Raw genomic sequence first — 25,529 nt, forward strand, 5'->3', positions numbered from 1 at the left:
TTGACAGGGGTCACCAATGCTGTACCCACGGGCACCAGGTAGCCTGTAAGGACCAGATGAGTAGCCCGCTGGGCTGTTCTAAAAATAGCTCAAATAGGAGCACTTACCAGTGAGCTGCCTCTATTTTTTAAAATTGTATTTATTTACTAGCAACTGGTCTCGCTTTGCTTGACATTTTTAATTCTAAGAGAGACAAAACTCAAATAGAATTTGAAAATCCCCAAAAATATTTTAAAGACTTGGTCTTCACTTGTTTAAATAAATTCATTAATTTTTTTACTTTGCTTCTTATAACTTTCAGAAAGACAATTTAAGAGAAAAAACACAACCTTAAAAATTATTTTAGGATTTTTAAACAGATACCTTTTCACCTTTTAAATTCCTTCCTCTTATTTTCTGACAATTTAAATCAATGTTCAAGTAAAAATTTTTTTATTGTAAACAATAATAAATACATTTTAATTTAATTATTCATTTTAGCTTCTGTTTTTTCGACAAAGAATATTTGTTCTGGAAAAGCTAGAAGAAATAATGATTTGTCTTTGTTAGAAATATAGCTTTGTCCAATTTGTTTTATATTCTAACAAAGTGCAGATTTGATTTTAACCTATTTAAAACATGTCATCAAAAATATATATTTATTGTGAGAAATCATTAAGATGATCAGTGTTTCCACAAAGATAAATATAATTAATTATCAACAATAACAGAGTTAAGGTAAATTGAGCAAATTGGCTATGTCTGGCAATTTATTTAAGTGTGTATCAAACTGGTAGCCCTTCGCATTAATCAGTACCCAAGAAGTAGCTCTTGGTTTCAAAAAGGTTGCTGACCCCTGAGATTGAAATTAAGTTTCATGAAAATGACACGAAACATTTTTAACCCCTCTTAAAATAAAAGAAAAATATATAAATCAAAACGTGTATTTTTTGGGTCGCTCAACCCCAACCGGAAGCGTGTACTTTTGTTGTGAAAGACATGACCGGAAGTTTGATATAGCCGTGGTTTGGGAGCGCTCCAGTCTAGCTTCGGCTGTCAGACTGAAAGTTGTCCTCCAGAGTGGAGGAGCTCGAGCAGCAACAGCAAACATTAATATTATTATTTTTGTAGTAATTATCATCATTGTTATTTTAGGAGACATGAGGCGGAAGGAAAAAAGGCTGTTGCAATTCGCCGGGCTGCTCATCGCGGCTCTGGTCTTCCTCCCCAACGTGGGCTTGTGGTCTTTATACCGGGACCGAGTGTTCGACAGCACGCCGGCCACGCTGGAGGGACCGGCGGGCTTGCAGCAGACACAGGTGAAGGGCACCCGCCGGTTGTTTCTTGGACATAATAACGTGGAATTGTCGTGTTTTATTAGTTTTTTGTATTCGATACACGTGGGAGAGATTCATCACCGTGGAGAGCGCCCATGCTTGACACTCACGACTCTCAACTCGCCAGCCACAATATTAGGTACAGCTTTCCAATGCAAGAGTCCATTAAAAAAAAAAAAAAACTCTTCATATTTTTAATTGAGAAACAACATTACACTGAAAGCTATTACTAATACTTTGGTCAGCTGCACAATTGAGTCCAAATATCATTAAAAAAATATATTTCCAATAATACATATTTTGCCCTCGCCTACAGCAGTGGTTCTCAAAAGGGGGTACGCGTACCCCTGGGGGTACTTGAAGGTATGATAAGGGGTACGTGAGATTTTTTATTTTTATTTTCTAAAAATAGCAACAATTCAAAAATCCTTAATAAATAAATTTATTGAATAACACTTCAACAAAATAGGAATTGAAGTTCATAAACTGTGAAAAGAAACACAACGATGCAATATTCAGTGTTGACAGTTGGATTTGTGGACATTTTCCATAAATATTGATGTTAAAGATTTCTTTTTTTGTGAAGAAATGTTTAGAATGAAGTTGATGAATCCAGATGGATCTCTATTACAATCCCCAAAGAGGGCACTTTAAGTTGATGATTACTTCTATGTGTAGAAATCTTTATTTGTAATGGAATCACTTGTTTGTTTTTCAACAAGTTTTTAGTTATTTTTATATCTTTTTTTCCAAATTGTTCAAAAAAGACCCCTACAAATGAGCAATATTTTGCTCTATTATACAATTTAATAAATCAGAAACTGATGACATAGTGCTGTATTTTACTTCTTTGTCTTTTTTTTTCAACCACTAATGTTTTGCTCTGATTAGGGGGTACTTGAATTAAAAAAATGTTCACAGGGGGTACATCACTGAAAAAAGGTTGAGAACCACTGACCTAGAGTGTCCACCCTGAGATCGGTAGGTAGGTTGTGATTTCAAACCCCCTGAAAAAAGGTTGAGAACCACTGGCCTACAGCATAGTTAGCTTTATAATGGCAGACTCATGCACAAAATAAGCACACATTAATGTAAGCGATTATTAGCAGTTGTTCATCACAAGGTACTGATTATACTCTTATTGACTGGTGCACGTTAATATTTGTGGTTAACAGTAGACATTAAAGATGCTCACTGTACTATAATGAGAGTCCTGAGCTTGAGCGCTGAAGAAATTGAGCTAATTTGTGCGGGGGATTTAATCCCTAATAACTTTTTATTTTTTAAATTAGCTCACATTTTATGAGAAAAAAAATCACTCGAGACGTGCTTCGGAACCAATTTCATTAATTCCAGAGAAAAGAACATTTATTCCCCGTCCAACCATCCATACATAGATTGCCTCTTACGTCCCTTATGATTTTCTTTCTTTGAAAAACAGCATAATGGAGCTAATTAGGGGATACGCCATCACAGCAGAATTGATCCATTCACCAATGAGTCTGCCCTTTTAAAAAAATTAGCTTCATTTGATGTTAAATTAAATGCGGACTTATTTGGCACAGTCACTTTAGAACTGCAATCCCCCAAAGATTTGACTTTGCTCCCATTTGTCTCGCCGCTTATCATAGCAGGGAGTTTGGATCTTTTACAATGTGATATGCCGTGCTTGATGAATGGGTTGCTTGAACTGGACTTGGACGAAAGTGCAGAAAAATGAGCCAAAGAGTATAATGTCAGGACATTTAGGGGATGGTGTGAGTGCTGCACAAATAGAGGTTTGCAGGAAATTGACTGGGTTTACATGCAATTAAAAGGTGCACATAGTGCAGACTGTGATATAGTTTTTAGGGGAGCAGAAAAACATCACTTCACTATACCGGATCATGATTCTTTTTCAGGCCGATTTTGAAATAGATTCCTAATTTTTTTTTTTAAATAGATTTTTTGGTCATCTCCATGCAACCAGAATAAACTAACCTGTTTTTAAAAAAGTTTCATTAAAATTACTATACCAAATAAAACATTGCGAGAATTGGTTGCAATTGAGAATTGTGTTGAATTGAATCGTCGCCCCAAGAATTACAATCAGATCAAATTGTTAGGTGGCCAAATATTCATACTCCTTGTTAGTGTTGTCCCAATACTAATATTTTGGTACCGGTACCAAAATAATTTCAATACTTTTCGGTACTTTTGTAAACAAAGAAGACTACTAAAATTAGCATTATTGGCTTTATTTTAAAGGGGAACATTATCTCAATTTCTGAATGGTTAAAACCAATAAAAATCAGTTCCCAGTGGCTTATTTTGTTTTTCGAAGTTTTTCCCAACATTTTACCCATCACGCAATATCCCGAAAAACGGCTTCAAAGTGCCTGATTTAACCGTCGTTATATCCACCCGTCCATTATCCTGTGACGTCACAGCGTGACCACACAGAAAAAAAATATGGCGGATAGCACAGAAAGGAATAGCGATATTAGCTCGGATTCAGACTTCGATTTCAGCGCCGTAAGCGCTTCAACAGATTACGCATGTATTGAAACGGATGGTTCGAGTGTGGAGGCAGGTACCGAAAACGAAATTAAAGAAGAAACAGAAGCTTTTGAGCCATATCACGACAGACAGCGGCACGGGAGGAAGCGCGACAAATTCGGCGATCGCCTTCTAACCAACGATTGGTTTGTGTTTGTTTGGCATTAAATGTGGGTGGAGGGAAAGGCTGGATGCAAATATAACTACAAATGAGGCATAATGATGCAATATGTACATACAGCAAGCCTAAATAGCATTTTAGCATCGATTAGCTTGCAGTCATGCTGTGACCAAATATGTCTGATTAGCACACTTCACATAAGTCAATAACATCAACAAAACTCACCTTTGTGATTTCGTTGACTTTATCGTTGGAAATGCATCTGCTTTGAGTGTCGCAGGATATCCACACATTCTTGTTATCTCTGTCGTAGCATAGCTGTCGTCGGTACAGTGTTCAGAACAAACGAGGGACTTTCGCATCTTTTGACCACTGGTGCAACTTGAATCTGTCTCTGTTCGTGTTGTTACACCCTCCGACAACACACCGACGAGGCATAATGTCTCCAAGGTACCGGAAAACAGTCAAAAAAATGGAAATTACCAGAGCTGATTTGACTTGGTGTGTGTAATGTGTTTGAGAAAATGGCGGGTCGCTTCACGATGTGACGTCAGGGGTGAAAGGTCATTGCTCCGACAGGCGAACAATTGAAAGGCGTTTAAATCGCCAAATTCACCCTATTAGAGTTCGGAAATCGGTTAAAAAAACCTATGGTCTTTTTTCTGCAACATCAAGGTATATATTGACGCTTACATAGGTCTGGTGATAATGTTCCCCTTCAAAAAAAATCTTAGGGTACATTAAACATATGTTTCTCATTGCAAGTTTGTCTTTAAATAAGATAATGAACATACTAGACTGATACTACAAACGTGGTTTGTAGTATCGATTAGAAACGCTACTGTACTTGGTATCATTACAGTGGATGTCAGATACTTTTTAGAGGCGGTATAGTACTGAATATGATTGATTAGTATCGCGGTACTATACTAATACCGGTATACCGTACAACCCTACTGCTTGTAGTCTGACATATTTTTAAAGCAGTTGGGTGTCGGGAATATTCTTTGCAATACACCATTTTTGAAAAAATGCAAAGTAACCTCTTAGTTATTTATTTATTTTATTTTTTACTGCAGTTGAACCCCTAAGTTGGTACAAAAGCGCCTCCAGTGTATTTGTTCGGATTTACAAACGTACTTGTAACCCGAATATGGAACCTTTTTCAGTAAAATAATCATATTTCTTATCTGCTTCACTTTTATTTGATGACAATATATAAAAAATAGCATAATACCCCCTGTTCAAGCCATGGAGTATTTCAATAATCAAGTAATCTATCGATTAGTTTGTTTGATTAATCGAGTAATCGGATATAATACTACGCATAAGTGTGGCCGTGCGACAACTATGTATTTTAAGTTCAGGGCATTCTATGTGGTCCGAATTGTAATTTTTTTTACGATTAATAATTAATCAAAGCAACAAAATATAAATCAAAGTTGATGTTTTTTCTAATGGATTAATCAGTGATAAAAAAAAAACTCTGACTCCTTTGGGTAGATGTTTTTTGGTGCCACCTGTTGGTTTGCATGTGATATTACCCCTAGACCTCAAATTAAAGTCTTTTTCAGACTTTTTAACTCACCAATGTTTGGAATAATTGGTCCATTCCAGGGTCAAACTTTCACCATCAAACAACAGTATTAATTCTACAAAAGGGCTGTCAAAATTAACACAATAAAAACAAGTTTACCTTATTTAGGGATGGGCACCGAGTATCGATGGGAAGCGGGTCTTACAAACCCCGTTTCCATATGAGTTGGCATATTGTGCTAGATGTAAATATAAACGGAATACAATGATTTGCAAATCATTTTCAACCCATATTCAGTTGAATATGCTCCAAAGACAACATATTTGATGTTCAAACTAATAAACATTTTTTTTTTGCAAATAATCATTAACTTTAGAATTTAATGCCAGCAACACGTGACAAAGAAGTTGGGAAAGGTGGCAATGAATACTGATAAAGTTGAGGAATGCTCATCGAACACTTATTTGGAACATCCCACAGGTGTGCAGGCTAATTGGGAACAGGTGGGTGCCATGATTGGGTATAAAAACAGCTTCCCAAAAAATGCTCAGTCCTTCACAAGAAAGGATGGGGTGAGGTACACCCCTTTGTCCACAACTACGTGAGCAAATAGTCAAACAGTTTAAGAACAATGTTTCTCAAAGTGCAATTGCAAAAAATTTAGGGATTTCAACATCTTTGGACCATAATATCATCAAAAAGTTCACAGAATCTGGAGAAATCACTCCACGTAAGCGTCATGCCCGAAAACCAACATTGAATGACCGTGACCTTCGATCCCTCAGACGGCATCAATCTCTAAAGGATATTACCACATGGGCTCAGGAACATTTCAGAAAATCACTGTCACTAAATACAGTTCGTACATCTGTAAGTGCAAGTTAAAGCTCTTCTATGCTAAGCGAAAGCCATTTATCAACAACATCCAGAAACGCCGCCGGCTTCTCTGGGCCCAAGATCATCTAAGATGGACTGATGCAAAGTGGAAACGTGTTCTGTGGTTTGACGAGCCCCCATTTCAAATTGTTTTTTGAAATATTCGACATCGTGTCATCCGGACCAAAGAGGAAGCAAACCATCTCGACTGTTATCGACGCAAAGTTCAAAAGCCAGCACATTCAGCACATATTACAACAGCGTGGCTTCGTTAAAAAAAGAGTGCGGGTACTTTCCTGGCCCGCCTGCAGTCCAGGACTGTCTCCCATCGAAAATGTGTGGCGCATTATGAAGCGTAAAATACGACAGCGGAGACCCCGGACTGTTGAACGACTGAAGCTCTACATACAACAAGAATGGGAAAGAATTCCACTTCCAAAGCTTCAACAATTAGTTTCCTCAGTTCCCAAACGTTTATTGAATATTGTTAAAAGAAAAGGGGATGTAACACAGTGGTGAACATGCCGTTTCCCAACTACTTTGGCACGTGTTGTAGCCATGAAATTCTAAGTTAATTATTATCTGCAAAAAAAAATAAAGTTTATGAGTTTGAACATCAAATATCTTGTCTTTGTAGTGCATTCAACTGAATATGGGTCTAAAAGGATTTTTTAAATCATTGTATTCCATTTATATTTACATCTAACACAATTTCCTAACTCATATGGAAACAGGGTTTGTACATTCTGATTGTCACGAAATTTTCCAAGTTTTTAAACATTGATTCCTGTTTTCCATGGTCAGTTCGCCGACCAGAAATGTTACCTGCCAGAGCTAACTGTATGTTAATACACTGTGTGGAGCCGCTTCACCAAGTCAATATTTCTCCACTGCAGTTCCCAAGTAACATTATCACCGGAGAACCGTTACACAGAGAGAAAGAGCAAGCAGAAGTAGGCAAGCTATTAGTTAAGGCAGCTGCTAAACTAGCTTGAAACAACACACCAGACAGTGCAGACAACCACAGAGCAGAAATGGACACAGAAAAGTGCAAAGCTGCCGCCACAAATGGAGTCATTACCGGGGCAAGTCGTGTCCCAAAAACCGCCAGCAGCGAGGTGTTTGTCGATCCAGAACCCCTCGACCCCTCACGGCAATTATGGAATGGGTGTCAACACCCTTAATACCGCAACCAATTAATGTTGTGGTGTAAGAGAGGGCCGCTCTAAAACACTCGCATGCCCCGACTGTCATGAAGTACACACAGGTAATTAGTAAGGTTTTTTTTTTTTATTATTTGAGCCCGTGCCAGAATTTATAAGCATGTGTGAGAGAGTCTCTAAAAGAGTCGAAAAAGCATAATGTTCAATAAACAAACATTTTTCCCGTGTTGATCGTATGAAAAATCCGTCTAAGGTAGAATTTTAAAAGACAAATATTTTCCATGCATGTGCAATTAGTCGTGATTAATTAAGAGTTAACTGCAGACAATATCTTTAATCATGATTAAATGTTTTAATGGATTGACAGTCCTAATTTAAAAAGTTACATTCAACATTTTTATCATCCATTAATATCGAGACGTACGCCTGGAGCTCCCGCATATTTCGTCACCCGCGCATTGTGTCGTGTCCGACAGCGATCATTACTTCCAACACAACAGATCCGGATAAAGCGATCATTACTTCCAACATAACAGATCCGGAGAAAGCGATTGAACTTTAAAGGCCTACTGAAACCCACTACTACCCACCACGCAGTCTGATAGTTTATATATCAATGATGAAATATTAAAATTGCAACACATGCCATTACGGCATTTTTATTTTACTAAATTGTAATTTTAAATTTCCCGGGAGTTTTTTCTTGAAAACGTCATGTAGTGATGACGTGTACGCTTGACGTCACGGGCTGTTAGGAATATGAGCGCTGCGCACACACACAGCTAAAAGTCGTCTGCTTTAACGGCATAATTACACAGTATTTTGGACAACTGTGTTGCTGAATATTTTGCAGTTTTTTCAATTAATATTGGAGGAGTCAAAGTAGAAAGATGGAGTTGGGAAGCTTTAGCCTTTAGCCACACAAACACACGGTGATTCCTTGTTTAAAATTCACAGAGGTGAAACTTTACTATGGATCACAGCGGACATGTATCCCAACCGAATGTCAACCAGCAGGTTTCGGTGAGAAAATTGTGGTTAAAAAGTCGCTTCTTACCGGATATCAGCTGAGCTTGTGCCGCCCATACAGCTGCCGTCGACTTCCCTGAGACACTGCGCGTCAACACCCGGCCGTGGACGTACACTTACGACTATCAGGTGCTGTTAAACTCAGTAAAACACTCGCAACACAATAGAAAGATAAGGGATTTCCCAGAATTATCTCAGTAAATGTCTCTAAAAACATATGAATCTGTCTCAATGCAATCGCGTTTTTTTTTTTTTTTTTTTGTAGTCCGTCGCTATCAATATCCTCAAACACGAATCTTTCATCCTCGCGCAAATTAATGGGGAAATTGTCGTTTTCTCGGTCCGAATAGCTGTTTTTGTTGGAGGCTCCCATTAATCGTCTGCGACTTCCGGTAGAGGCAGGGCTTTTCTCTTAGCACCGAAAGTTGCGAACTTTATCGTGGATGTTCTCTAATAAATCCTTTCAGCAAAAATATGGCAATATCGCGAAATGATCAAGTATGACACACAGAATGGATCCCCGTTTAAATAAAAAAATCTAATTTCATTAGGCCTTTTAAAGCCTAGTTCCAGCATTCTAGCACAGATGGCGTTGTGTGTAGGAATGGCTACCTTTCACATTTCAACCTATATGGTATCGGTAATCATCGGTACAAATTGTTGATTCTTTTGTGTTTTTTCATGTGGTAATAAATATAAATTTGTATATCAATAACATCTCATTTTTTATTTAACATTAAACTTATAATAATAACTGTGCTCTCCAGTGGTTATATCTTGTTTTGTTACACTTCTGAGTCTAACTTGCAAGTGTCCATTCACTTCACTTTGTCCTCAATGTGTTGGCGTACTCAGGAAGTAGTGGTTTGGCATTACATTCAATGTGCCAGTCTCCTCTTTTGTTGAGTCCTACAAAGTGTTTATACTGTAATTTTGTTGCATGTTGCATGCAGGCAAGCATTAAAATGATGTGGCGTGCCACGTGAAATGATATGGCGTGCCTTGTAAAGTGATGTGACGGGCCACTTAAAGTGATGTGGCATGCCACATATGTGACGTGGCATGTCAAATGAAATGATCTGGCGGGCCACATAAAGGGATGTGGCAGGCTATTTAAAATTATGTGGCGTGCCAAATGAAATTATATGGCGTGACGTATAAAGTGATGTGGCGTGCCGAATAAAATTATGTGGTGTGCCGTATAAAATGACGTGGCGGGCCACTTAAAATGATGTGGCCCGCCAGATTAAATGATGTGGTGTGCTGTATACAGCAGGGTTTCCCACACAAAAAATAAAAAAATAGAAATGCAAATGTTTTCCTTTTTTATTTATTTATTTTTTTCCGGCTTTTGACCCGCCCGACCGCTCATAAAAGCAATGGGACTCTGTGAATGGAGCTTGTAGTTACATATTATATAAATATTTAAATATTATATAAATATGTACATAAAGTGTTGTAATTATATTCCAACTCCGCGTTCTTCTTGGTCATCGCCGCCGCTGCTGCCACCCCCACCCGCCCCCCGGCCGCCCGACCAAACAAACCACAAATAGATGCCTGACCTGTGGGAAACACTGTACAGTGATGTGGCATGCCGTATAAAATGAGGTGGCGTGCCACATAAGTGATGTGGCCGGCCAAATGAAATGATGTGGCATGCCACTTAAAATGATTTGGCTTGCCACGTAGGTGGTGTGGAAGGTCACATGAAATGATGTGGTGTGTGACGTGAAATGATGTGGCGTGCCAATTAAAATGGTATAGTGTTCCGTATAAAGTGATGTGGCATGCCAAATGCATTGTTGTGACGGGCCACTTGAAATGATGTGGCGTACCACTAGAATTGACGTGGCGTACCACATAAAGTGATGCGGCATGTCATAATAACTGATGGCAGACGACGCCATGATGTGGCGTGCCACACTAAATCATGTGGCGGACCACACAAAATAATGTGCCATACAAAATGATGCGGCGGACCATGAATAATGACATAGCGTGCCACATAATATGTAGTGGTGTGCCACGCTAAATCATGTGGTGGACCATGCAAAATTAAGTCGTGTGCCTTTTTAAATGACGTGGTGTGCAACACTAAATCACATGGCGGACCACACAAAATGATTTGTCTTGCAACATTAAATGATGTGGCATCGCACTCTAAATTTGTCAGGACTATGACTTGGATTTATTTTGCTTCCCCTACGCAAAGGATGATTTGCACGAGCAAGACGTGAATGTAAGTACATATTGTTTTATTTATACACTATAGTACAAAAAAAGGCAAAACAAAGAGTGCGTTCAGTGGCGGATAATAATCTATACTAAAACTTTAAACGAAAACAGCACAATGGCAGGACTATCTACAAATAAACAGAAGATACTATCAAGGGCACAAAGCAAACCAAAAACTTGCACTGAGGCATAAATACAAAAAGTCTTACGTGGCGTGGTCAAACAATAAACAGCATGACAAGGCATGAGGGTCCGGCAAGGAAAGGCAGGTGCGTGGTGATGAGGGTTCAATACAATCCAGTAGGTAAAGTAGCCAGGCCGAGGAAAAGAAAACAAATGACTTAAATACTGTCTGTGGTAATTAGAAACAGGTGTGAGAGCTGAGGGACGGGGCGTGACTAGGAGGGCAAGGTGAAAATCAATGAGTTGTCACGGTAACAAAAACAAACCAGGAAGTGCAAAACGGAACTGAACGTCCAAAAAAAAAAACATAACATGACCAAACATAAACCTGATTTACAGGCATGACAAAATTACGGGGCGGATCACACAAAATAATGTTGCGTGCCACGAAACTGATGTGGTTTTCCATGTTAAATGCTGTGGCGGATCACACTAAATTCATGTTGCTGAGTACACTAATTCATGTAGCAGACGGCACAAAATGAAGTGGCTTGCCAACTTAAGTGATGTGATAGACCACACAAAATGAAGTCTCGTGCCACTCTAAATCAGTGGTTCTCAACCTTTTTTCATGTACCCCCTGTGAAAACGTTTTTAATTCAAGTACCCCCTAATCAGAGCAAAGCAGTTTTGGTTGAAAAAAAGAGATAAAGAAGTAAAACTACAGCACTATGGCATCGATTTCTGATCTATTAAATCAGGGGTGTCAAACTCATTTTAGATCGGGGGCCACGTGGAGAAAAATCTACTCCCAAGTGGGCCGGACTGGTAAAATCCCTGCACGGTAACTTAAAAATAAAGACACCTTCAGATTGTTTTCTGTGTTTAAAAATAGAAGAAGCGCATTCTGGAAATGTACAAATCATAATGTTGTTGTTTTATTCCACTTACAAGGTGCGGTTAATAGCACCACCAAACCCCGCCCACCTTAACCGACGCACGGAGGGGGGAGGGGGGCTTAGTCGGGGTGTATAATGTACCCCGGAAGAGTTAGGGATGCATGGGATTCTGGGTATTTGTTCTGTTGCGTTTGTTGTGTTACAGTGCGGATGTTTTTCCGAAATGTGTTTGTAATTCTTGTTTGGTGTGAGTTCACAGTATGGCGCATATTAGTAAGTGTGTTAAAGTTGTTTGTATCACAACCCTCAGTGTAACCTGTATGGCTGTTGAACAAGTATGCCTTGCAGTCGCTTGCACGTTGAGTCAGCAGCCGCACACTAGATGTGGCGGGCCGGCACTCAGATAGCATAGTATTAAAGCGGACGCGACGACATGGTCGAGAGGACGTTTAAGGCATTGCCAACAGGAAATCCGGAAAACCTCCCAGAAAAATGGGGGGGTCGGCAAGTATGCAGCTGAGCCAAATCAGAGTGATCCAAGAGCCACATGCGGCTCCGGAGCCGCGGGTTGCCGACACGTGATCTACAGAGATACAGAGAATTGCTATTGCAACATTCAGTAGACACATGTAGAAGAGCTGTTTCTTTCATTCAAAAATTTCAGGTTGATTTGTATACTTAGCAAACTCATCCCGCGGGCCGGATAAAACCTGTTGGCGGGCCTGATCCGGCTTGCGGGCTGTACGTTTGACACCCCTGTATTAAATTGTATAACAGTGAAAAATATTGCTCATTTGTAGTGGTCTTTCTTGAACTATTTGGAAAAAAAGATGTAAAAAAACTAAAAACTTGTTGAAAAATAAACAAGTGATTCACTTATAAATAAAGATTTCTACACATAGAAGTAATCATTAACTTAAAGTGCCCTCTTTGGAGATTGTAATACAGATCCATCTGGATTCATGAACTTAATTCTAAACATTTTTTCACAAAAAAATAAATCTTTAACATCAATATTTATGGAACATGTCCACAAAAAAAATCCAGCTGTCAGCACTGAATATTGCATTGTTGCATTTCTTTTCACAGTTTATGAACTTACATTCATATTTTGTTGAAGTATTATTTAATAAATATATTTATAAAGGATTTTTGAATTGTTGCTATTTTTAGAATATTAAAAAAAAATCTCACGTACCCCTTGGCATACATTCAAGTACCCCCGAGGGTACACGTACCCCCATTTGAGAACCACTGCTCTAAATGACGTGGGGGATGAAATGAAATGCTGTCCTCACCTGTGCTGCATGTGATCACTTGACTCCTTACAGAAGGGCGGAGCTGTGTGGTCAACGTTCCCTTCATACATTTTTTTAGTCCCCCGAAACACTAATTTCGTAAAAAGAAGCCATCCAGATTCACATAAAAGGAGGACACTGCTGAAGGACCCTCCCTCCTGCTCCCCTCCCCCGGCCACGACAAAATGCATGAACGTTGTTCCACCACGTTCCATTTCATCCGCCGTATCTGACTGCGTCTGCTTGTATTTAATCCGCTCTGATCTCGCTCGGCTGTTTTCTTTTTTTTCTTTTTTTTTCCCGCACGCCGTCTCATCTCCGAGCGAAGCAGACAGAAACCAACAAGGAGAAGAAAATGTGCGCTACAAACGTTCCTAACAAGACTTATGTGGGAAAAGGCTGAATGGGATTAGCGTATTGATTTTTTTTTTTTTTTTTTTTTTTTTTCTACAGCTACTCTACTGAAGCATTACCAGCCCGCTGGGATCAGTCCAACGCAAAGCGCAGACGCACATTTTGTTCCTTTCTTTTAGTCTAATTTGTCTGTTGTCGCCCTGTCAGTCACGGTTTACGAGTCACAAAACACAATAAAATGTAATTGTGACGAGAACAATAGAATTATCCAACAAAATAATGTACTCTTGTACTTTGTGGACAGATGACTAACTCTGAGTTTGTAACCGCTTCTTAAGAAAGCATCCGAGAGTGTGACTGTCTCGCATTTTAATACCATATTTTTCAGCTACAGCACCATTGCAAAAGCCACGACAAATACAAACGCAATGGTAAAGCCGCAATACAACTTTGAACCACAAAAGACGCGGCCGACAACGGAAATGACTCTAGGACAAATCATTTGTTTGGAAATAAATATGTAGAAGAGATGGGTTTGAGTTTGAGTTTCAAACATGCATGCAATTTCACAATTTCCAGTTTCTCTTTTCAAAATGTTCGACAAAGGAGTAGGAAGAAGCAGAGCTTATTTAAAGGCCTACTGAAACCCACTACTACCGACCACACAGTCTGATAGTTTATATATCAATGATGAAATATTAACATTGCAACACATGCCAATACGGCCTTTTTAGTTTACTAAATTGCAATTTAAAATTTCCCGGGAGTTTCGTCTTGAAAACGTTGTGTAATGATAACGTGTACGCAAGACGTCACGGGTTTTTAGGAAATATGAGCGCTACGCACACACACAGCTGAAAGTCGTCTGCTTTTACCGCATAATTACACAGTATTTTGGACATCTGTGTTGCTGAATCTTTTGCAATTTGTTCAATTAATAATGGAGAAGTCAAAGTAGAAAGATGGAGTTTGGAAGCTTTAGCCTTTGGCCACACACACACACACAGTGATTCCTTGTTTAAAATTCCCGGAGGTGAAACTTTCCTATGGATCAGAGCGCTCAAGCGAACATGGATCCCGACCACTTGTCAACCAGCAGTTTTCGGTGAGAAAAAATTGTGGTAAAAAGTCGCCACTTACCGGAGATCAGCTGAGCTTGTGCCGTCCGTACAGCTGCCGTCAACTTCCATCAGATACTGACCTCAAGACACCCGTGGATACACCCTTTCGACTATCAGGTACTATTAAACCCACTAAAACACTAGCAACACAATAGAAAGATAAGGGATTTCCCAGAATTATCCTAGTAAATGTGTCTAAATACATCTGAATCCGTCCAAATGCAATCGCGTTTTAATTTTTTTTTTTTCTTTTCTAGTCCGTCGCTATCAATATCCTCAAACACAAATCTTTCATCCTCGCTCAAATTAATGGGGAAATTGTCGTTTTTTCGGTCCGAATAGCTCTTTTTATTGGAGGCTCTCATTAAAAACAATGTGAGGATGTGAGGAGCCCTCAACGGGTGACGTCATCGTCTGCGACTTCCGGTAAAGGCAGGGATTTTCTGTTAGCGACCAAAACTTGCGAACTTTATCATGGATGTTCTCTACTAAATACTTTCAGCAAAAATATGGCAATATCGCGAAATGATCAAGTATGACACATAGAATGGACCTGCTATCCCCTCTATGACCTTTAATCCTACCCCTTTTCCTTCACATAGCAGTTGCTAAAACCTTTCTTCCCTTCCTGTTCTTGATGTCTTCACTATCTACTCCATGAGTAATAACATAAAAAATAAATGCATAATGAGTGAAGAAAATTGTATTTCATATGGTGAGATGAATAAGATTATTAATACATTCAGAATGTTTAGTGTGGTCCTTCTTATTTGTACTTTGTAAACACTTTAAGTTTAAATAGTTTCCTGAAAGGATCATATTTGTACAAAGCCCAAAGCTAGTGAAGTTGGCACGTTGTGTAATTCGTAAATAAAAACAGAATACAATGATTTGCAAATCCTTTTAAACTTATATTCAATTGATTGGACTGCAAAAACAAGATATTTAATTTTTTAACTGAGAAACTTGTTGTTTTTTTTTGCAAATAATCTTTAACTTAGAATTTAATGGCACGGGGACATTTTTACCACTGTGTTACATAGCCTTTCCTTTTAACAACACTCAGTAAACGTTTGGGAACTGAGGAGACTAATTTTTGTAGCTTTTCAGGTAGAATTCTTTCCCATTCTTGCTTGATGTACAGCTTAAGTTGTTCAACAGTCCTGGGTCTCCGTTGTGGTATTTTAGGCTTCATAATGGGCCACACATTTTCAAAGGGAGACAGGTGTGACGATCCGTCACTTCATTTCTGTTGGTTTTCCTTGTTTTTGTATTTGCTTCCCGTCAGTGCTCTTATTTTGGTAAATTTCCCGTTTGTTCCGCCGAGCACTGTTTCTCTTTTTACTTGTTGTTGATTGGCAGCCGGTCCACACCTGCTGCCAATCAACATATGTCTATTTATGTTTTCACTCGAGCACTCCTCAGTGCTCGAAGATAATCCAATGTTCGGAACTTTTGTTTGCACGACTGCGTGATTTTTTGTTCTGTTTGATGATAATTAAAGTAATCTTACCTGCTCTCAGCTCTTCTGTTTCTTGCATCTCGGGGTAACTAAACGGCAGCCATGCGGTTCCGTGACAACAGGTCTGGACTACAGGCAGACCAGTCTAGTACCCGCACTCTTTTACCATGAAGCCACGCGTTGTAACACGTAGCTTGGCATTGTCTTGCTGAAATAAGCAGGGCCATGATAACGTTGCTTGGATGGCAACGTATTTTGCGCCAAAACCTGTATGTACCATTCAGCATTAATGCTGCCTTCACAGATGTGTAAGTTACCCATGCCTTGGGCACTAATACACCCCTATACCATCACTGGTGCTGGCTTTTGAACTTTGCACTTAGAACAATCCGGATGGTTCTTTTCCTCTTTGTTCCAGAGGACACGATAGATAGATAGTACAAACCCCGTTTCCAGCACCAAGTCCACGGCTAGCACCAAGTCCACGGCTAGCACCAAGTCCACGGCTAGCACCAAGTCCACGGCTAGCACCAAGTTCAAGGCTAGCACCAAGTCCAAAGCTAAAACCACGACCTGCACCACGGCTAGCACCAAGTCCAAGTCCACGGCTAGCACCAAGTCCAAGTCCACGGCTAGCACCAAGTCCACGCCAAGCTCCAGTGCCTGCACCACGCCAAGCTCCAGTGCCTGCACCACGCCGGGCCCCAGTGCCTGCACCACAACAGGTACCATTGCCTGCACCACGCCAAGCTCCAGTTTCTGCACCACACCAAGCTCCAGTGCCTGCCCCACACCGGGCCCCAATGCCTGCACCATAACAGGTACCATTGCCTGCACCACGCTAAGCTCCAGTGTCACCAGTAGCAGCTCCACGCAGCCAAGCTCCAGTGCCGCCAGTAGCAGCTCCACGCCCAGACCCGCCACGCCCAGACCCGCCACGCCAAGACCCGCCGCCTGACGCACCACGCCAAGCTTCGCCGCCTGCCACGATGATGACGCGTTCGCCTCCTCGTCGGCCATGGATGTGGCCGCTACGTGTTCGACCGCCACGCCAAGGGGCGGATGTGGCCCTTCCCGGGTCGCCCACCTCGTCAGGTGCAGCGGGCCTCTACGCGTCGCTGCCACCTAACTCTGCCCTGGTGGATTCGGGGACACGTGGTCTGGCAACCCACCGCCATGTCTCCCTCCCGCCCTCCAATGACTCTTGATCATAGTTTTTTTTGGACATCTGGGATCTGTCCTTAACGGGGGGAGGGCTCTGTCATGTCTGTGTGATTATGTTTTGTTTTTTGGACACTCAGTTCCTGTTTTTGCACTTCCTGGTTTGCTTTGTTACCATAGAAACTCATTAGTTTTCACCTGTCCTCATGTCTCGCACCTGTTTTCACTGATTATGTTACTGTTATTTAAGCTGTCTGTTTCTGTTCTTCGTCCTGGCAACGTCACCCTCCATCACCTCCTTCAGACCCCCGATCACCTGCTACGCACCTTGTAATCCATGCCAATGATCCCTGTCCTGTTCTCGTGTTTTGTTCCAAGTCAATTTTCTCATTATTCATGCCACAGTTCATGAAAGTGAAATCACAACAGAAAATATGGGCCATGAAAGAGGTGAAACTGAGTTTTCAGCACTGATTTACTCGTGTGTGTGTGTGTGTGTGTGTGTGTGTGTGTGTGTGTGTGTGTGTGTGTGTGTGTGTGTGTGTGTGTGTGTGTGTGTGTGTGTGTGTGTGTGTGTGTGTGTGTGTATGTGTGTATGTGTGTGTGTGTGTGTGTGTGTGTGTGAAAAGTGACCAAAGTTGAGGCATCAGAGGTAGAAGGTGGATGAGGTAATTGCATCTCTGGGGGTCATCATGATCTCGCCCCAAAATGAGAAAGTGTAGTGATGTCGGTGGGGAGTGACCACTATCTCTCAGTAGGTAGTTAGGGAAGCTTGGAAAAAAGGGGAAGTATTGACCTGGCGGCGTACGCTTCCGCCTCTTCCCGGTCTTATCGGGCTTACTGTGGGGGATTTTGCTCCATCCCGCACAAATGGCTTTGTTCGCTCCGCCTCTTTGTTCCTCACAACAGATGTGAAGAAACGTAGACGGCCCAGCAGCAGAGGAAGACTTTGATGTAACGCAAATTAGTTTTTTTTATGTAATCAAATAGATACAAGGGAGTTACAGTACAACAGTAGGTTTTCTGCATTATTGAGCATGATTTTAGGCACTTAGAGTTGCAAAGCCACTGCGATACTAAATAATGAACTTTCCTGTATTATTTGATTTCTATTCATCCGTCCTTATTTTTATATTTATATTTATATTCACCTACTCAGTGACCTAGAGCAGTGGTTCTCAAATGGGGGTACGTGTACCACGGGGGGTACTTGAAGGTATGCCAAGGGGTTAAGTGAGATTTTTAAAAGATATTCTAAAAATAGCAAAAATTCAAAAATAATTTATAAATATATTTATTGAATAATACTTACACAAAATATGAATGTAAGTTCATAAGCTGTGAAAACAAATGCAGCAATGCAATATTCAGTGTTGACAGATTTTGTGGACATGTTCCATAAATATTGATGTTAAAGATTTATTTTTTTTGTGAAAAAATGTTTAGAATTAAGTTCATGAATCCAGATGAATCTCTAATACAATCTCCAAAGAGGGCACTTTGAGTTGATGATTACTTCTATGTGTAGAAATCTTTATTTATAATTGAATCACTTGTTTATTTTTCGACAAGTTTTTAGTTATTTTTATATCTTTTTTTCCAAATAGTTCAAGAAAGACCACTACAAATGAGCAATATTTTGCACTGTTATACAATTCAATAAATCAGAAACTGATGACATAGTGCTGTATTTTACTTCTTTGTCTCTTTTTTTCAACCAAAAATGTTTTGCTCTGATTATGGGGTACTTGAATTAAAAAAATGTTAACAGGGGGTACATCACTGAAAAAAGGTTGAGAACCACTGACCTAGAGTGTCCGCCCTGAGATCGGTAGGTAGGTTGTGAGTTCATACCAAAGACTATAAACATGGGACCCATTACCTCCCTGCCTGGCACTCAGCATCAAGGGTTGGAATTGGGGGTTAAATCACCAAAATAATTCCCGGGCGCGGCCACCGCTGCTGCTCACTGCTCCCCTCACCTCCCAGGGGGTGAACAAGGAGATGGGTCAAATGCAGAGGACAAATTTCACCACACCTAGTGTGTGTGTGTCAATCATTGGTACTTTAACTTATTTGATTTGTATATCATTCAAATGTTGAGTGTACAGTACATAAGATCATTTTGTGGTGTAAAAATGGTGTCTCCTTCTTTAAATTTGATGAAGTAATAGCACTTTTTCTCATCAGTTCAGTGTCCATCCATCCATCCATTTTTTACCGCTTGTCCCTTTTGGGATCGCTAAAACCTATCTCAACTGCATTCGAGCGGAAGGCAGGGAACACCCTGGACAAGTCGCCAGCTCACAGTTAAGTGTAGGATTGAACTGCATAGCATCTATGCCAGATCTGGGCAAAATACGCCCCGCGGCCCATTAAGACTTTTTTCCGGCCCGCCGGACTTTCTACCTAAATTTTGTAGACCTTTAACATCAAAACTGTTGCCGCCATTATGTTGGGCAAATTTGAAATTATAATTTAGTAAACTAAACCGGCCGTATTGGCATGTGTTGCAATGTTAATATTTCCTCATTGATATATAAACTATCAGACTGCGTGGTCGGTAGTAGTGGGTTTCACTAGGCCTTTAAGATCTCGACATGGGTCAGTCAATAATGGTATCACTTTCTTTCATTTTTAGTTTTGTTGTTGTTTTTATCATGTGCTCAATGCCGTTTAAAAGACTCCATAGTTTAGCACGTTAACAGTATTGTAAACATCCATCCATCCATTTTCTACCGCTTATTCCCTTTCGGGGTCGCGGGGGGCACTGGTGCCTATTTCAGCTACAATCGGGCGGAAGGCAGGGTACACCCTGGACAAGTCGCCACCTCATCGCACACAAGTTTAAGTATATTGAGGCGGTCGACTACCACATGCATTTTTATTTGTCACGAGTCAATTTAAATCATGCAGCATAAAACAGTGTTTTTGATTGGTTAGTAATCTCCCGATCTTTTCTCACCGATGTTTTCTTGCCTGTATAAAGCTGATAAAAACATAGCTTTTATTGTGTGAAGCCACTTCTTGCACCCTAAATGCTGGTGGAGGTTTGATTGGAACACCGTGAGGCCTCTTTCTTGCGAAAAATAGAATGGTATTTTTTTGTATTTATTTTTTTGTTGTTCAAGAGGAGGCTGATGTGTTCCACAAGCACTCAGCAGTGTAGACTCATTCCCTCCCTTCATGGTGGCTATATTGTATCTTTTTTTTTCAAGTGCCAGCGAGGCTGAGAGAGTGTTAGGAGACACCCCCTGGATTTTGTTCAGCAAGGTCGCTGCAGGTGCGAAAGCCCTGAGACTGAAAAGAAAAGACGCCTTGGTTTGATAAAAGCTTTTCTCTCTTGTGTTTTCCGTGAAATGAAGACAGACTTTGGTATTTCTTCTACTGGGAATTGGCTCGTTCAAGATGCCAAATAGGACAGCTGCCTCATCTTTCTGAATTATTGTTTTTCATTAAAAAAGGAAATGGAGGTAGAAACAATAAAGCCAAACCAGAGACACCCTTTCCTCACGTTTTCTGCAAATGCTGGGACTGTAAGGACAATTCCTAACAAGTAGCGCCAAATTTATTTTTGGCAGTCCACATTTATCAATGGTGAGCTGCCACCAATAAATGAAAGAATGGTAAAACACTGACAAATTATCTGACACTCATATTACCATCTGTTCAAAAGCCATTTAGGGCCACGCTGAATAGAAAACTTTAACGCTATAAGGAAAATATGTAATATTGTTATTATTTTTTTTTAACGAGAAGCTTTGTTAAAAACAAAGTATTTTTTATAATAGTACAACTTTGTTGACGTAAAGAATGTAACTCAAATACTTTTCCAATTTCATGCTTTAATTGGAATATTACCGTATTTTTCGGACTTTAAAGGCCTACTGAAACCCACTACTACCCACCACGCAGTCTGATAGTTTCTATATCAATGATGAAATATTAACATTGCAACACATGCCAATACGGCCTTTTTAGTTTACTAAATTACAATTTTAAAATTCCCGGGAGTTTCGTCTTGAAAACGTTGTGTAATGATGACGTGTACACAAGACGTCACGGGTTTTAAGGAAATATGAGCGCTGCACACACACACAGCTAAAAGTCGTCTGCTTTAACCACATAATTGCACAGTATTTTGGAGATCTGTGTTGCTGAATCTTTTGCAATTTGTTCAATTAATATTGGATAAGTCACAGTAGAAAGATGGAGTTGGGAAGCTTTAGCCTTTAGCCACACAAACACACGGTGAGTCCTTGTTTAAAATTCCTGGAGGTCAAACTTTCCTATGGATCAGAGCGTGGTCAAGCAAACATGGATCCCTACCAAATGTCAACCAGCAGGTTTCGGTGGGAAAATTGTGATTAAAAAGTCAGTTCTTACCAGAGAAAAGCTGAGCTTGTGCCGGCCATAAAGCTGCCATCGACTCCCCTGAGACACTACGTGTCATGACACCCGTGGAGACACCCTTCCGACTATCAGGTACTATTTAACTCACTAAAACACTAGCAACACAATAGAAAGATAAGGGATTTCCCAGAATTATCCTAGTAAATGTCTCTAAAAACATCGGAATCCGTCCCAATGCAATCGCGTTTTTTTTTTTTTTCTTATTATTTTTTTTAATCTTTTTTTTTTTTTCTAGTCCGTCACTATCAATATCCTCAAACACGAATCTTTCATCCTCGCTCTAATTAATGGAGGAATTGTTGCTTTCTCACTCCGAATAGCACTTTTTGTTGGAGGCTCCCATTAAAAATAATGTGAATATGTGAGGAGCCCCCACACATGTGACGTCATCGTCTGCGACTTCCGGTAGAGGCAGGGCATTTCTCTAAACACCGAAAGTTGCGAACTTTATCGTGGATGTTCTCTACTAAATCCTTTCAGCAAAAATATGGCAATATCGCAAAATTATCAAGTATGACACATAGATTGGACCTGCTATCCCCGTTTAAACAAGAAAATATGATTTCAGTTGGCCTTTAAGTCGCACTTTTTTTCATAGTTTGGCCAGGGGTGCGACTTATACTCAGGAGAGACTTATGTGAGAAATGATTAACACATTACCGTAAAATATCAAATACAATTATTTGGCTCATTCACGTAAGAGACTAGACGTATAAGATGTCATGGGAATTATCGATTAAGAGTGACAAATTGTTTGGTATATACGTATAGCTTGTTCTATATGTTATAATTATTAGAATGACTCTTACCATAATATGTTACGTTAACATACCAGGCACCTTCTCAGTTGGTTATTTATGCGTCATATAACGTACACTTATTCAGCCTGTTGTTCACTATTCTTTATTTATTTTAAATTGCCTTTCAAATGTCTATTCTTGGTGTTGGGTTTTATCAAATAAATTTCCCCCAAAAATGCGACTTATATAGGGTTTTTTTTTCTTCTTTATTATGCATATTTGGCAGGTGCGACTTATACTCCGGAGCGATTTATACTCCGAAAAATACGGTACTATATTCTGATAAATATTGCACCCTTTCTCACACTTTTATGACAATATTCTAATTATTGTTTTAGTATGTGCTTTAATTGTATAACTTTCATAAATCACTTTATAAATTAATAACTCGAGTGGCAATTTGTTCATTTAATAATGGAGACTATAAAGAACAATGCTGTTGGTGGAAAGCGGTGGATTGCAGCTGTCTTTAGCACCGAGACACAGCCGGTGTTTCTTTGTTTGTTGTGAAGCTGAGCAGTCAAGCGAACATGTTTTCTCTACGTCAACCAGCTTGTTTTTGGCTGGGGAAATTGTGATATATATCTTACCGGAGACATCAATGGATTATTCGTCGTCCTGCAGCAGCTGTCATGTCAAAAAAGGCAGCTGTGAGCTTGACTCCTCGGCTTCTCTCTGAGACACTGCTTGTTCACCGCAGCCATCCGACCTCGAGGTATTTCTTTACAATCTTTAAATTCTCACTAAAACACTATTAAAACAATAAGCAGATAAGGGATCTTCCAGAATTATCCTAGTAAATGTGTCTAAAAACATCTGAATGGCTCACAATGCAATCGCCTTTTTTAATTTTTACTTAATTTATTTTTTTATTTTTTCTAGTCCTTCGCTATCAATATCTTCAGCCACGAATCTTTCATCCTCGCTCAAATTAATGGGGACATTTTTGTTTTCTCGGTCCGAATAGCTCTTTTTGTTCGAGGGTTCCATTATAAACAATGTGAGGATGTGAGGAGCCCTCACACGGGTGACGTCATCGTCTGCGACTTCCGGTAGAGGCAAGGCTTTTTTATTAGCGACCAAAAGTTGCAAGGTTTATCGTCAATGTTCTCTACTAAATCTTTTCAGCAAAAATATGGCAATATCTCGAAATTATCAAGTATGACACATAGAATGGACCTGCTATCCCCGTTTAAATAAGGAAATCTCATTTCAGTAGGCCTTTAATGTGCTTTCGTAGAACCCGTTTTGTCTCTCTCTATGGTCTCATGGTTCAGTCACCTGTCTTTAAAGGACAATAATTCCCTAAATGAAATTGTTAAAATGTCAGGTAAATTCATTGGTGAGTCTCAGCTGTCTCCATTTTAACTGATGTATCTCACTACTTACACAGCTATTTTCAGCTTCTCCCATCTGGATGGAGGTTTTTAGTCCCAAAAGGCAAAACAAAACGATACAGATGCAGTTTTGTCCCCGCTGCCGCTCACAGAACTGAACAAGTTTTAGTCCCTCTTTTTGCCTATTTTGTTTAGGTGTAAATTGTTCTTTTATTAATGGTATTTTTATTCTGGCTTGTCCCAAATCTTATCTGATTGGGTTTTATGTGTTGTATTCTTTTTATTGGGAACTTTTACAATTGTATAATCTTACCAATGTTTGTAATGCTTATTATGTGGTAAATCTTTGTATTGCATGTTTAAGACTTTACTTTTTCCTCTATCAATCAATCAATCAAACGTTATTTATAAAGCACTTTTCAAACATAAAAGAAATGCAACACAAAGTGCTTTACAGAGTTAAAAACCGTACTCCGGTGACCCATATTCCCCATTATCACATACGTACGCACGGACACAGATACCAAACACAAACACACACACACAACATACACAACCACGCAACTATATGGACAAATGATATCATGGCTGAGTACAGAGGGGACATGTGAGTAAACACTATCACAGGAGCCATCTGCACCAGAGGGTCATTAGACCATGGCCATCAGGATGCTGACACAAAAGCGCCCCCACAACCCTGAGGCAGATAGCTCATCTAAAGAACGTTGGAAAATAAAAGTAAAAAAAACTTGTAAAATAGTAAGAACCATGAGTAGAGATAAAGAATAAAATACAAGTAAGACATATGAAGATTAATAGAAAAAAAATATATATAAAGTAAATAAATAAATAGAACTAAATAAAATATTGCATAACTAAGAGGAAGCAAATAAAATACAAAATGCTTCCATAAAATAATTAAAATAAGGTAAAAGACAAATCAAAAAGGTGGGTCTTAAGCCTGGTTTTAAAAACATGAACATTCTCCGCAGCCCTGAGGTCTTCCGAAAGCTGTTCCATAGATGGGGGCCATAATGGTGGAAAGATGCTATCCCGTGAGTTTGTGTCTTGACTTTTGGAATAATTAGTAGATGAGGGCCGCAGGATCCTAGGGTAAAAGCAGAGGTGGGTAGAGTAGCCAGAAATTGTACACAAGTAAGAGTACAGTTACTTTAGAGATTTATTACTCAAGTAAAAGTAAGGAGTAGTCATCCAAATATTTACTTGAGTAAAAGTAAAAAGTATGTTGTGAAAAAACTACTCAAGTACTGAGTAACTGATGAGTAACCTGTTTGTTTAATGATTACGGCAACAAATAATGCACAAAAACATAAAAATAGCAATGAGCAAATTCATAGCCAGAAATATCTCTTAAGCAACTAAAACAATAATATATTTTGAATAATAATACATTAAAATAAGAAATAAAGGCAAATTGAGCCACAATAACTTAACAGCACCATAGGCTCAGTGGGCATTCATCGATTGATTGACTGATTGATTGATTGAAACTTGTATTAGTAGATTGCACAGTACAGTACATATTCCATACAATTGACCACTAAATGGTAACACCCCAATAAGTTTTTCAACGTTAATCAATTACTTAATAAATGACCAAGTCGAGGTGATCCACCTCATGTATACATATACACATATATACATACATACATACATATATATATATATATATATATATACAGTATATAATTTATAGTTATATTTTTTGCCGTTTTTGTTGAC

The 25,529-nt window shown here is 39.4% G+C and overlaps 1 protein-coding gene across 3 annotated transcripts in view; it reads left to right on the forward strand.

The window, feature by feature from the left end:
• The first annotated feature begins 999 nt into the window (after nucleotides 1-999).
• The window catches only part of LOC133551766 (polypeptide N-acetylgalactosaminyltransferase 10-like), a 103,984-nt gene continuing 79,454 nt past the window's right edge, over nucleotides 1,000-25,529 (forward strand). For all 3 annotated transcript variants that reach the window (XM_061898829.1, XM_061898830.1, XM_061898828.1), the window contains exon 1: nucleotides 1,000-1,298. In XM_061898829.1, the coding sequence (XP_061754813.1) occupies nucleotides 1,140-1,298 (159 nt within the window). In that variant the 5' untranslated portion in view covers nucleotides 1,000-1,139. The remainder of the gene's footprint in view (nucleotides 1,299-25,529) is intronic.

Source organism: Nerophis ophidion, linkage group LG04 (genome assembly GCF_033978795.1).
Source record: "Nerophis ophidion isolate RoL-2023_Sa linkage group LG04, RoL_Noph_v1.0, whole genome shotgun sequence".
NCBI classification, from domain to species: domain Eukaryota; kingdom Metazoa; phylum Chordata; class Actinopteri; order Syngnathiformes; family Syngnathidae; genus Nerophis; species Nerophis ophidion.